Source organism: Natrix helvetica (genome assembly GCF_964273705.1).
Source record: "Natrix helvetica genome assembly, chromosome: 5".
NCBI lineage: Eukaryota > Metazoa > Chordata > Lepidosauria > Squamata > Natricidae > Natrix > Natrix helvetica.
This window is the reverse complement of record NC_138551.1, coordinates 36,834,270-36,848,691: the sequence shown is the minus strand read 5'-3', so window position 1 is coordinate 36,848,691 and position 14,422 is coordinate 36,834,270. Positions and strand designations below refer to the sequence as shown.

Sequence of the window (14,422 nt, the reverse complement as noted above, 5' to 3'; positions counted from 1 at the left end):
GGGCGAGAGGAGCCTGCTTGATTACAAAGCAGTGACGTCCAGAGGAGAAGCGCCGGCCCCGCAGTGAAGGCAGCCACCCAAGTCGAGGAGCGACTCAGGCGCAGCGCCGGCTTCGGCTCCCGCGGCGGGGCGCGGCTGCACCTGTCCCAAGCCCGCCCCTTCTCTCCGGCTCCTCTGCAGAGCGGTGGCCGGTTGGCGGCTCTGCCGGCGGAGCGTCCCGCCGCGCCTGGCTTTCGCTTCCAACCCGGAGGGAGCATGGCCGGCCTGATAGGCAGCCTCTTGGGCTCTCAACTCGTGGCTCGGTTCCAGCGACGCTGCGGGCTTTTCCCGCGAGGCGAGAAAGACCACCGAGCTCAGGCGGTGGGGAACGGCAGCCGGCCCCCGACTCCGCGGGACGTCCGCAACGGGCAGCGTCCGGGCTTCGGTCTGCCGGCCGACTGCGCCACCTGCAACGGCAGCCTCGGGGACGGCTGGAAGGTACCGCGTTCAACGGGGGCGGGATGCGAGAGGAGCCGGAGCTCAATTTGCAGCCCCGGACAAAGACCGCCTCCTTCTCCCGTCCTAGATGTATACTGTGTAACCTTCTCGCCCGGTGGGACTTGGGGGGGAAACCAGGTCAGTGACCGAGCAGGAAGCGTTGGCAGCCCGTAAAAAGTCTCTTCCCGAGCCATGCTTCCCTCCTGACTTCCTGTTACTGAAAGGGCTTCTGAGAGATAAGAACAAAATTGCAAACCCGCTACCTTAGGGACACAAACCTGAAAAACTATAAATGCTATACATTTCACGGCTTTGCTACTTGGAGTACAACCTTGGTTCTCCCCCACCTCCCTCTTTGAATGGTTGACTTTTGGGGTTAAGACTTCTGGAGAACTGAAAAGCTTGCCTGCACTTACAAACATACACAAACGGGCAAGCTTTTGAAATAACACCCCAACCCCCAATGATAACAGTAATAACTTTCAGAGGTGTTTTGATTTTTGCCCAAATGTTGTAGCTTTCTATTTTTGTATCTAGGAAATCTACAGGGAATGTTAATTTTCAACATTGTTTCTTATATTATAATAGTTTGACTTTAACAAAAATGAGGGTGGGAGAATAAGGATGAAATGGGCTGGTGAATTCAACAGTGGTGGCGATGATGATGATGATGGTATTTGCAGTGTAAAATCAGTATAAAACAGCACTTCATTCAAATATATTGCAGTAGCCTGAAGCAAATTCAGTTCCAAATTACTTCTGACACTAAAGATGTTTGTGTTGTTGGCAAAGCTTCTTAGTATGCCTTTATGTTTAGTAATATATGGCATAAACACATCTTGAAGTTTTGCATCATGCTTAGCATGTTGTGTGCAAGCAGCCTTTGTGATTTGGAAACCATGATATATGACTTAGCATGATGGATGAACCAAGACAGTTGTGTTGCATTGACTATGGGTTAGGCATATTTCAAGCTTGTTAGAGACTTGGATCTCAAAACATTGAAGGAAAAACACTCCACACTATACAGTTCAGAATGGACTTTCCACTGCACACTTCCCCAATCTACATGCCTTCCAAGTTTTTCCAAGAAATTCCCAGGGTTCCCCAGGCAGGCTTTTCCTGAGAATTCTGAGAGATGAAGTCAAACAGATCTGGAGAATTCCCAGAAGAGAGAAGCTTTTCAGGAAACAAAGGAATAAAACCAGCATCTTTCTATCTTCAGTCTTCCATTGACTTATTTTACTTTAGACTCTTTATACTGTTAATGCAATTTTCTGCAATAGAAATAGTAGTAGTAAAGTATAAAGTAGAATTGTTTTGTTGTGTTCTGTTTATGGCACTCTGTGGGTGACAGATCCTTCTCTTAATGTTAAGTCAGAAAATATTGTTGCTGGGTATTGCAACAATATTTGTTTGCAATATTTGCAACAATATTTGTTTTTAATAAAACAAATAAACCTATTGCTAAATGGTGGTGCCCAGAGGGGATTGTTATGCAAGTGTTCAGTATACCATCCATTTAGCATCATTAGGAGTAAAATATATTCTAATGTATTTTTTTTGTATGAATATTTTATTTTATTCTATATTTTATTTTGACTGACTTGATAAATGGGTTACTTGTGTCTCATCCCCAAACAACTGCCTTATAGACAAGAACAAATATATTATATATATATATATATATATATATATATATATATATATATATATATATATATATATATATATATATATATATATATATATATATATATATATATATATATATATATATATATATATATTACATATACATATATATATATATATATTACATATACATATACATATATGCACATTCATTCTCAGGGATGAACACACTCCAGTATTTTGGATTTTGTTAAAGTTTACAATTTCATCAACCTGAAAAATAGTGAGAAAGATTGCAGGAGTTGCTGATAAAGAAGATACTGAAGTCACACATTATATACTTTTGAATGGTTTTTATAATGCTTTTGAAAAAGAAGTGTGAGAAAGCATAAAGGAAAGAGTTCCCAGGTGGCATTGTTCAACTGATCATATTAAAGAAATGGACAGTTTGTTAACGTTGCCTAAAATTTAGTAGCGCTGACATTCTACCAGTGACGTGCGGTGAGGTTTATGGCTGGTGAGGCTGGTGATGTCATCAGGAAGGCGGGGAATGGGACCACGTGTGCTGGAGGCTGAGGCTGCCTCAGCCTCCAGCACACGTGATCCCATTCCCCGCCTTCCTGAGCGTGCTCTGCTGGCTCGTGCTCCGCAGTCCTCGAAAGTGACTGGGGAACGACGAGAACCTTCCTGCCTCTGCTGGACTTTGCGCTCTCCTCGCGACTGCAATAGACGTCCAGAAGTGGCAGGGGCTGTTGGGCTGGAAGCCCAAACCCCATTAGCCACAAAAGCTGCTTCTGGATGTATATTGCAGTCGCGAGGAGCGGGCGAAGTCCAGCAGAGGCAGGAAGATTCTTGTCGTTCCCCAGTCGCTTTCGTGGCTTCGTCATCCGGGAGCGCCGACAACATTTCTGCCTCCGCAGCTCGCGGGCGTGGACGGACAGAGGTAGCCAGAGTGGCGCCAAGGCAGTCCGGCGGGCGAGCGACCGAGGATCAGGCTGCCTGATCCTCCATCGCTCGCTCACTCTTTCGTCCGCCCGGACCGCCTCGGCGTCGCTCTGGCTACATCCGTCCGGCGGCGCCCGGGATCTGCGGAGGCAGAAATGTTGTCGGCGCTCCCGGATGACGAAGCCACGAAAGCGACTGGGGAACGACGAGAACCTTCCCCCAGTCACTTTCGTGGCTTCGTCATCCGGGAGCACCGACAACATTTCTGCCTACGCAGCTCCCGGGCGCAGCCGGACGGATGTATATAATATTATAATATTATATATATATATATATATATATATATATATATATATATATATATATATATATATATATATATATATATATATATAGTATATAATATTATATACTATTATTTCACGAAGAGAGGTGATGCGCTGCCTCCCTTGCCTCCCCTGACCGCACGTCCCTGCATACTACCATTACTCTACTTAGTTATATCATCCCATAGAACTTTGTTGCAATCTTGTGTTCCATCCTTACTGCACATTTTTTATACATACTGTATATGCTGGTTTTCGTCTTTCATTTCCCCTCCACTTTCTTCCAGAATATGACATTTTTCTCTTCTCAGTCAGTATGTTGGTTTAGACCAGTAAATGGCAAATCCAAGCAGCAAACCTTTTGTAGACAGGCAGAGTACACTTAATTTATCCTTTGCAAAGTTCAGTCATTGGAATTATTCTGAACATTTTGTACATTGGATCAAAAGGAGAGAATATACAATTCATAATCTTTTTACTATGTAACTTGTATGTCTCCAACATTCTTAGGCACATTCTTCCAACAAGCAAAGTCAGTGGGGAACCCACTCACTTAACAACCATGTTACTAAGTTAACAGCTGCAGTGATTCACTTAACAAATGTGGCAAGAAAAGTTGCAAAATGGGACAAAATTCACTTAACAACTGTCTTAGCGATAGAAATTTTGGGTTCAATTGTGGTCATAAGTTGAGGACCATCTGTACATGAAAATGTATGTAATATGTTTGAAGTTTCCATTTTCTGCTGGACCTATTTGGATATATTTCTAAGGTTTGACCACTTTTGTGAGTCACATGCATTCCTGTCTCTTCCCTATCCCTAGAGTCTGTTGTAATTGGGTGGCTAATAAATGTAAATAAACATAAATAAATAAATAAGTGAGGGCATTTAAACAGATAATGGTAATACTGTCATATAAAAGGAGTTCTGGTATTAAAATTGGAAATGAAGAAAATAAATCACCAGGACCAGACGGATTACACCCCAGGGTTCTGAAGGAACTGGCAGATGAGATCTCAGAACCACTGAACTATATCTTTCAGAGATCCTGGAGCACCGGGGAACTGCCAGAGGACTGGAAAAGAGCTGATGTGGTTCCCATCTTCAAAAAAGAAAAAAAAATAGATCTAGGAAACTATAGACCTATCAGCCTGACCTCAATACCAGGAAATATTCTGGAAAAGATAATCAAGCAACGAATTAGCGAACCTAGAAGTAAACAAATAGCCAAAAGCCAACATTAATCATGCCAGACTAATCTTATTGCATTCTTTGACAAAGTGACAAAATTAGTGGACCAGAGGAATGCCATCAATATAGTTTACTTGGACTTCAGTAAGGCATTTGATAAGGTAGACCATAGCCTACTACTAGATAAAGTAGAAGAATGTGGGTTGGACAGCATCACCATCAGATGGATTCGTAACTGGCTGACCAACCGCACTCAACATGTAGTCCTCAATGGAACTGCATCTACATGGAGGGAAGTATGCAGTGGAGTACCCCAAGGCTCTGTTTTAGGCCCAGTACTCTTCAACATCTTCATCAATGATTTGGATGAGGGAATAAATGGGGAACTCATCAAATTTGCAGATGACACCAAGCTGGCAGGAATAGCCAACACTCCAGAGGACAGGCTTAAGATACAGAAGGATCTTGACAAACTTGAACATTGGGCACTATCTAATAAAATGAAATTCAATGGTGAAAAGAGTAACGTTCTACATTTAGGCAAGAAAAACAAAATGCACAGGTACAGTATAGGTGGTACCTTCCTCAATAGTAGTAACTGTCAGAGGGATCTTGGAGTCCTAGTGGGCAACCATTTAAATATGAGCCAGCAGTGTGCAGCAGCTGCCAAGGACTAGAGGAGACATGATAACAGTGTTCCAATATCTCAGGGGTTGCCACAAAGAAGAGGGAGTCAAACTATTCTCCAAGGCACCTGATGGTAGAACAAGAAGCAATGGGTGGAAACTAATCAAGGAGAGAAGCAACTTAGAACTGAGGAGAAATTTCCTGACAGTGAGAACAATTAATCAGTGGAACAGCTTGCCTCCAGAAGTTGTGAATGCCCCAACACTGGAAGTCTTTAAGAAAATGTTGGATAGCCATTTGTCTGAAATGGTATGGGGTTTCCTGCCTAGGCAGGGGGTTGGACTAGAAGACCTCCAAGTTCCCTTCCAACTCTGCTATTATATTGTATTGTATTATAAATTTGAACATTGAAATATTGAGAAAATCTGGCCCTGCACTTGCCCCATTTGTAAAATCTATGGATGGACAGAGACGTGAGTATAGATGTTCCTGCTGCAGTTAGTTATTCTAGAAAGCTACTGTTCCATTTGAACTACGACAGATACTGGTTATTAAGCTCGTCTAGATTTTTTAGCTGACCTGATTGTTGCTATATCCAATGTTTCACCACACTTACCGGTATATTATCCTGAAAGGGTCCTAACAATGAAAGAAAAGAAGTGAAGCCTTTATTTTCAAAAATTGTAAATATTTATCTTAAAATCCCCTTTTCACCCCTATGGGTGTGTCAGGCCTCCCAGGTAAACCAGACAGGAAATATAGTGTTTACATGAGTTAAACCTACTTTTATTGTAAGGGTACTTTAGCAGAAATTTGGAGATCAGAAGTTACAAACTTCCTGCTACCATTTTTAACTGTCTAATCTATGAGGGCAAATCCTTCCTTCCTAGGTTTTTCCTTGTGGGCCTCTCTTGTCTGATCATTTCTTAGGCAGCATCTTTTTACTTCTTCCCCCAAGATTATCCATATATTCCTTTACATTTATCCATGAATAAATAAATGAATAAATCTAGGCAGGGGGTTGGACTAGAAGACCTCCAAGGTCCCTTCCAACTCTACCATTGTATTGTATTGCATGATCTTAGGTCTCTTCCAGCTTCTTGAGTCTGGAATTTAATGTGAAGTTGACCTATTTCAAGTTATGAAACTTGAAATAGCTTCCTCTTCACTATGTTGAAGTGTTGGGTAAGTAGCTGTTTTTCTATTTTCTGTGCATTCTTGGTTTCTGGATACATTTCATATCTCATATCTCATTAGATCTGCTGTTGTAGTAGCATTCTATCTATTTCAGGTTCCCTTATCTTGTCCATACATGGTTTGTTTCAGTAGCCCACCTGTCATCAGATTGTCCCTGTTTTCTACCCTTTGGCCCGAACCTTTCTAATCCAGGTGATGTGATGACTGAGCTGAGTCTCTTAGTTCATGTCATCCTCATATTGGAAGCAGGCAAGTGATAATTGGGGTGGGGGGTGGGGTTTGTCTTTTTCCAAGGAGCCCCACTGATAAGGTAGGTACCAGCAGGGATTTGAAGCCTGGTCTACCATATGAGAGGGCAGCACTCTAACCACTACACATCAAATTGCAATAAGTGACTACACACAAACCCCCAAAATAAATAGAATCCTACTTCAATCCTATAACATTCTGTTATCATTGCCTCCAGCAGTTTATCATTTATTTGAAACACATTCCTTTATAGTTAATTTAAAAAGAAGGAGGGAGGAAAGAAGAGAAGGAGTGAGAAGGAAGAAAGGAAGGAAGGAAGGAAGGAAGGAAGGGAAGGAAGGAAGGAAGGAAGGAAGGAAGGAAGGAAGGAAGGAAGAAGGCATAACTAATTTATTTTCTCTAAACTGGGCCTTGTATTTCTGGGTTTTCTCTAAGTAACATTCTTGTGCATGGGTGATCTTTCTTTGACCATATGAAGACAGGTGTCTAAATAATTTAAGCATGGTATTAGGTAGAGCACTTTCCACATCCTCAGGTTTTTTTTCCTACTAGGAAAATAGTCTGTTTCCCTGACCCACATAAATACTATCACTGTGCTTTCTAGTACCATCATCTTAAGAGTAATGATTGGTTGATTACATCCCTGCGACCCATCCGCTCGCACAGAGAGGGACTTCTCCAGGTGCCGTCCACCAGACAGTGCCGAGGGGCGGCGCCTAGGAGCAGAGCCTTCTCTGTGGCGGGCCCAGCCCTGTGGAATGACCTCCCTCCGGATATTAGGACCACCATTGACCTCCGCTCCTTCCGTGTAAAGCTCAAGACCCACCTATTCCAAATAGCTGGCCTGGCTCAACCATAACTTCATATCGCTCCTGACGGGTTTTTAATTCTGTAATTTTATTTAATGGGATTTTAAATTGTGTTTTTAATTGTTTTCACTCATCAGTCTACCTCCTCCATGCACATGCACATGTATATGTCTTTGTTCCTATGTTTGTTTGTCTTTATCTGTATTTTATTTGTTTTGATTGTACGCCGCCCCGAGTCCTTCGGGAGAGGGTTGCGGCTAACAAATAAAATTATTATTATTATTATTATTATTATTATTATTATTATTATTATTATTATTATTATTATTATTATTATTATTACAGTAACAATGGAGAGCATGAATTCTAGTATTTGTATGGCTAGTTGCATTTGAAACTATCTAGGTATAAGCTAGTGGTGGGTTCTGGATCCCGTTACAATCGGTATGGTGCAAAGGAGCGGGCATCTACCACATGCATGCATACGCATGCGTACTTACCACCTGCGACGCTCTGCAATGTTCCAGCTGCTCGGCAGAGTGTTGCGCACGCGCCGTATGCTCTGTGCGCGTGGGTGAAAGCCCCAATCGGCTCAAATACAGGTAAGGAGGACAGGCGGGTGGGTGGGCCCTCCGGAGCATGGTACCGGAATGGCGAACCAGTTGTATCCCACCACTAGCTTTGAAACAATATCTCTCTTTCGATCAAGATTGCACTGTGTGCTCTGAGCTTCGTTTGCTTGGAGATGTGTCATTACCCAAGTGGATAATGACTACAAACCAAACAAACTAAGCAAACAGTCAAGCGCAGAAAGCACTCCGTATATCTCTTTGCCCATCAGTAATTAAATTATAATTGCTTCCAGTTCAATGTAACTTCTCACAATAACAGACATATACTTCGTAATTTCCCTTTGCTGTTTTTGAAATATATAAAAGTTGTACCAGTACTGAGCTACCATAGTGCTTATAGCTGAAGACTATTTTAAAATATATCTTCAAAACAGTGGTGGGATTCAAAAACTTTACTACTGGTTCTGTGGGCGTGGCTTTGTGGGCATGGCTTTGTGGGTGTGGCAGAGGAAGAAAACTGCAAAATCCCATTCCCTCCCCACCCCGCTAACCTGTTTTCCAGCTCGTTCTCCTGTTCAGGGCAACAAAAGGTCACCTGGGAGGCTGGGAGGCAATGGGGGCAGGGCCAGCCTATTTACCTGTTCTCCAAACTACTTAAAATTTCCACTATCAGTTCTCAGAACATTTTCATTTTTAAATCAGAACTAGCTGAATACCACCTCTGCTTCAAAAATACATTGAAGTCCCTTTGCCTTGCCTTCCACCATATCCTCCTTCTCAGTCACTGTTCTAACAACAGATAGTTTCTTTACTTCCAGTTACGTTTCTGCCTTTCCTTTTCTCTGCCTTTTCTCTTCTCCCTGTTCCTCCCATCTGTTTTTTTTCTGTAGTTGCTTGTGGCAGTCTAATGTTCTTCCAAATCTGCACTTGGTTTAGTTTTCTATTTATCATCTGTTGACCATGGTCTTCCATCAAGAAAAGTATGTGCATGTGGTACGGAATAGTGTAATGGGTATCTGAGATATTATCCTTGCAATCACAGATAGTCCTCAACTTACAACATTTCAGTTAGTGACCATTTGATGTTACATCGTCCCTGAAAAAAGTGACATGACCGTTTTTCACTCTTGTGATTGTTGCAGCATCCCCAAGCTCACGGGGTCAAAATTTGGATGTTTGTGTTTGGATAATTGTGATGGTTGCAGTGTCCTGGGATCATGTGGTTACCTTTTGTAACCTTCTGACAAAGAAAGTCAATGGGGAAGCCAGATTCACTTAACAACTTTGTTACTTACTTAACAATTGCAGGGATTCACTTAATAACTGTGGCAAGAAAGGTTATAAAATGAAGCAAAATTCATTTAACAGCTGTCTCACTTAGCAACTGGAATTTGGGAGTCAATTGTCGTCATAAATCAAGAACTATCTGTACTTAGTAGAGAAACAATTCAAATCATCTCCTGAACTTTATAAATAGAGCTGACTTGAACTCTAGATGTTCCAGATATATAGCCAATCTATAGCCACGGTGGTGCAGGGGTTAGAATGCAGTAGTGCAGGCTATGTCTGCTGACTGTCAGCTGACTGCAATTTGGCAGATCGAATCTCACCAGGCTCAAGGTTGACTCAGCCTTCCATCCTTCCGAGGTTCCCAGGTTGTTGGGGACAATATGCTGACTCTGTAAACCGCTTAGAGGGGACGGTATTTACGTCTAAGTGCTATTGCTTATGTGCACTGCCTCCCAATTCCAGGAACTAGCCTCTTTTAGATTAGGCCTCTTCAGCCAGATGCTCAGCAGCTCTATATGGTAAATTGCAGCAGGGCTTTTACTGCAGTGACTTGGTCTGAAAGATCCCAGAAGATAAAAGAAAATGGTGGAAGCTGTCCATCTAGACTGCGCCCTTTCTGTAGTGTTTGCCATCATTTCCCCTGGGACATGCTATACATCCTTAATGTTGCCATTGTTAAAATGGTGGTTTCATTACTAATTCATACCATCTAACCCTGGTGTTTCTGGCATCAAAACTTCCATAATTTGTTCTTTTTCTGCCTGAGGAAAGCCTAGAATTGATAATAGTTTATGAAATACCTTAGCTTTAACATGACTATGGATAATTTCTCCATAAGCATCTAGCAAGTTGATCCCATGTTGAGCAGCCGGAACAGATGGAATTTATCTTCTGTTTTTCAAAAAAAAAACCTTCAGTATAATGTGATGGTTGCTGAAGACCAGTCAGAGTCTTTATCTAGGATGGGTTCAACAACTGCATCGTTTTCTGATTGGCTGACTATATCCAGCCTATTAATGAACATTTTGTTTGGTTTGGCAAAGCCACAGTTGGTCTTTGTTTTCACTGGCTGAGAATAGTGCTTGGAAGAAAAATAGAAGTTGGGAAAAGGAAGAAGTAATAGCAGCAGCAAGGAGGCCCTGCCTAAGGGCATCCAAATAACACACCCAAAATATCTTTTTCCAGCTGTACTCTTTATGTTGAACCATTAACATGTGCTGAAACTCAAACGTTTCTTCAGTAGATAATAATTAACCAATTTAACTAAGCTGTATTGATTTTAGTTGGAATTTAGTGGTTGTGATAATTGCCTTCTCTTTCTTCCACTTTTTCCAAAGTGGAATAAACTTTTTATACATTTAAAGATTTGTACTGGGTAGCTTAACAAAGTGTTTCTCATTATATTTCCCTGCATGCACAATGGAATCGCTTTTGTTTCAGATTGACACGGCGTTTGTTTTGCATTGTTGGCTCTCGCACGAGAACCAAAAATATCTTCTCTTCATTTTTTTCCTATCACCGAATTGACTGATGGAATCCTAGATAGATAGTCTAGGAACTTGCCAAATAGGGCAACGTGGGGTATTATGAGATGCTTGACTGCAGCCTATTGGAGGATCTATGGGAGAGAAAAAAATACGTCAGTAAGATTTTCAGTTACCGGTAGTCCTCAACTTACAGTCACAACTAATGGCTTAGGCCCAGAGTACCTGCGAGACCACCTACTGCCACCACCATCCAGTACGATCCCACAGAGTTGGCCTTCTCAGGGTGCCGTCGGCCAGACAGTGTCGGCTGGTGACCCCCATGAGGAGAGTCTTCTCTGTGGGAGCGCCTTCCCTCTGGAATGAGCTGCCCCCGGAGCTTCGCATAATCCCTGACCTCCGGTCCTTCCGACACGCCCTAAAAAGTTGGCTTTTCCAGCAAGCCGGCCTGGCCTGTTAATTTTTAACTTATTTAAAATGTATTGTCTTTTAAATTCGGTTTGTTTTTTGGGATATGTATTTAATTTTTTTTTTAATTTTTGGGATGTATGTTTTTTTTAATGTTGTATGCCGCCCTGAGTCCTTTTGGAGAAGGGCGGCATATAAATCCAAACAAACAAACAAACAAACAAACAACTAACCCCAAAATTTCTGTTGCTAAGCGAGACAGTTGTGACGTGAGTTCTGCCCCCTTTTGCAACCTTTCTTGCCACAGTTGTTAAGTGAATCACTTCAGTTGCTAAGTTAGTAACATGGTTGTTAAGTGAATCCGGCTCCCCCCATTGATTTTGCTTGTCAGAAGGTCGTAAAAGGGGATCACGTGACCTTGGGACACTGCAACCGTCATAAATCATGAGTCAGTTGCCAAGCATCCGAATTTTGGTCGCATGATCGTGTGGATACTGCAATGATCACAAGTATGAAAAACAGTTGTAAGTCTCTTTTTTCAGTGCTGCTGTAATTTTGAACTGTCACTAATAAATGTCAAGGACTACCTGTATTAACTTCAGATAGTTATATAACTCCAACCTAATTCCTGATATATTTTTTTTCTTGGTTCAGGGATGAAATGCTACCGGTTCAGGCTGGTAGTAAAAAATGCTAAAAAACTTTTTTTTAAAGTTCAGACGATCAGCTGTGCGACAATCAACTGTGCCGCGCAATTTATATTCTGCTTTCTAGCAAATCTAAATCACGCAGCACAGCTGTTTCCCCCCCCCGCCCCCGGTTCTACTTACCTTTGCAGACTCAGAAAAGGCTTCTTAGCGCCCTCAGTGCGCCTTCAGAACCGGTAGCAGGCTTCAGAGCATTTCACCCCTGCCTTGGTTCCTTTTTCTTGATCTCCCTTACCTTTTGAAAGAGTTCTAGCATTTGTAAATATCTTTCTTTCAGCTTGGTTTGTAATTGTAATTCCGGTCCATTTCAAAATAACTTTTAAATGTTTATTGCACTAATAACCTTCCTTGAAGGAGCTTGGACAGGTCATGATAATAAACGGAACCCCTTCTGCTCTTATGCTGACTGGTTTATAACCTTGTTACTAAACTCTGCTAATTGTCTTTGATAAAAGTCTTAAGAGACATAGGACCCATGTTTCTGCCTTTGTGTTTCAGGCAATTTTTCCAGCCAGTGCCTAGTACCATATGCTATGCAGACAGGCAGGCACCAGGGGCTGTGGCCAGTTTTGAAGCCGCCTGCCTTCAAAAACAGCAAAGCTGTTTGGGAGAGTGAATTGGAAGCCAACAGGCATAAAATCTGCTGTGTCTTGCTTCTTGTGTTCATAAATATCAACCAGCTGTTTGACATGAGATGCTTCTAACAATTGACACAGCTCTTTTCTCCCCTAGTGTGTTCCCAAGAAGGATATTTCTGTGTTAAAAATTGGTAAGCGTTCATTTCCCCCCATATGGTCGAAGTATAACACAATTCATGGCAATGACAAACCAACCTTTCATGAAATTCTGTGGATCAAATTTGGCTGTTTCATAAGACTTAATAAGGTATGATAAGGCACAGCTTGCTGTTACGCTACGTGATGCATGGCATCCATTTTCTCACAGTGAGCTTACTAATATGGACAGGGTTTTATTTTTCAATGTTTCAAATAAAGAGTAACTGTAATGGCTTTTTCTCTAAGCAGGGTTCTCAAATAATTCTACAGCAGTCCTGAAGCATTGTTTCTTCTGAAACAATTGCTAATTTACTTCCTCAGAACAAAAATATCCTTTACAGGTAGTCCTTGACTTATAGCAGTTCATTTAGTGGCTGTTCAAAGTTACAACAGCAGTGACTTATGACCATTTTTGACGCAATTGTTCCCACATTCCCATGAGCATCTGGTCGAAATTCAGATGCCTGGCAACTGACTCATATTTATCACGGTTGAAGTGCCCTGGGGTTATGTGATCGTCTTTTGCCACCTTCTGAAAAGCGAAGCCAGTGGAAAAGCCAGACTCACATAACAACCAGTTGTGGCCCAGCAGGATCCGATTGAGCTGCTGATTGACTCGAATAGCGAGGAACCATATGAGTCTGCCCTGGACAATGTGGAAGACCCTGTGCAGGGTTCAGACTCAGAGCAGGGACAAGAGAGGCTGGTTGACCACCAGGAGGCGCCTGAGGCATGGATAATTGGGGAGGATCAAAGGCAGTTTGTCCCTAATGCTAGATTGAGAAGGGCTGAGAAAAAGAAGCAGCAACTCCGTAGGCAGACTCACAGAAGATGATTAAGCACAGGTGGTTGTGGATTGGCCCCTCCCAAGAGAGATTATAGGTGAGGCGTTGGGAGGGGACATTTGCAGGAAACAACCATTTGAATTAGTAGTTAGGAAAATATATCTGTGTATTCTAGCCGTGTCTGATCATTTGGACTATCTGCGTTGCTTCATTTGAATTATCTGGGTTGCTGCAGAGCTACTCTGTTGAACGTGAGTTGTCTGGGCCCTCAGCCAAAGGATTCGTTATCTCAGTAATTAAACAGTGGCAAACAGCCAAGCCTGTGTTCTGGTTTATTTGCAGGCGTTGGGTGTGTGTGTGGTGGTGGTGTCAGAACAACCGTAGTACTAATTTAACACTCCAGTGATTCACTTAACAACTGTGGTAAGAAAAGTCATAAAACGGGGCAAAACTCACTTAGCAAATGTCTCAGATAGCAACAAAAATGTGGCCTCAATTTTGGTCATTAGCCGTGTATTACTTGCCCTTGCCTGTAAAAGAAGACTGCTCTCTACTTGTACCCAAGTGGTTGTGGATAATTTTAAGAAAGTGTTAAGAATTCAGATAATCATCTGGGGCTTGGTATTTAACACACTCTGGCCTAGATTATTTTCAGTTAATACTACAAAAAAGCAAAAAAGATACTTAGGATGTAAAATGTAATACATTGAAAGAGGAAGAGGAACAACTGAACAGCAGAAACAACAACTATGAGTTCTGAAAAAACATACTTCCTTTACAATAATCATTGTTGTAGAATTGGAATTAAATATTGACAATCAATTCCTTTGTTTTAAAGGATAATTAGACAAATTTTTGAATGATAAATTTATTGACTGTCAAGCTCTAGCCCAAAGACAACACAGCAAAATCCAATTGAGCCTAGTTCTTTATTTACTTACA

The 14,422-nt window shown here is 41.9% G+C and overlaps 1 protein-coding gene across 1 annotated transcript in view; it reads left to right on the top strand.

The window, feature by feature from the left end:
* The first annotated feature begins 251 nt into the window (after positions 1 to 251).
* Positions 252 to 14,422, top strand: part of SGPP2 (sphingosine-1-phosphate phosphatase 2) — a 47,804-nt gene continuing 33,633 nt past the window's right edge. Inside the window, exon 1 of the mRNA XM_081956386.1 lies at positions 252 to 477. Coding sequence (XP_081812512.1) covers positions 256 to 477 — 222 coding nt within the window. The 5' untranslated portion in view covers positions 252 to 255. The remainder of the gene's footprint in view (positions 478 to 14,422) is intronic.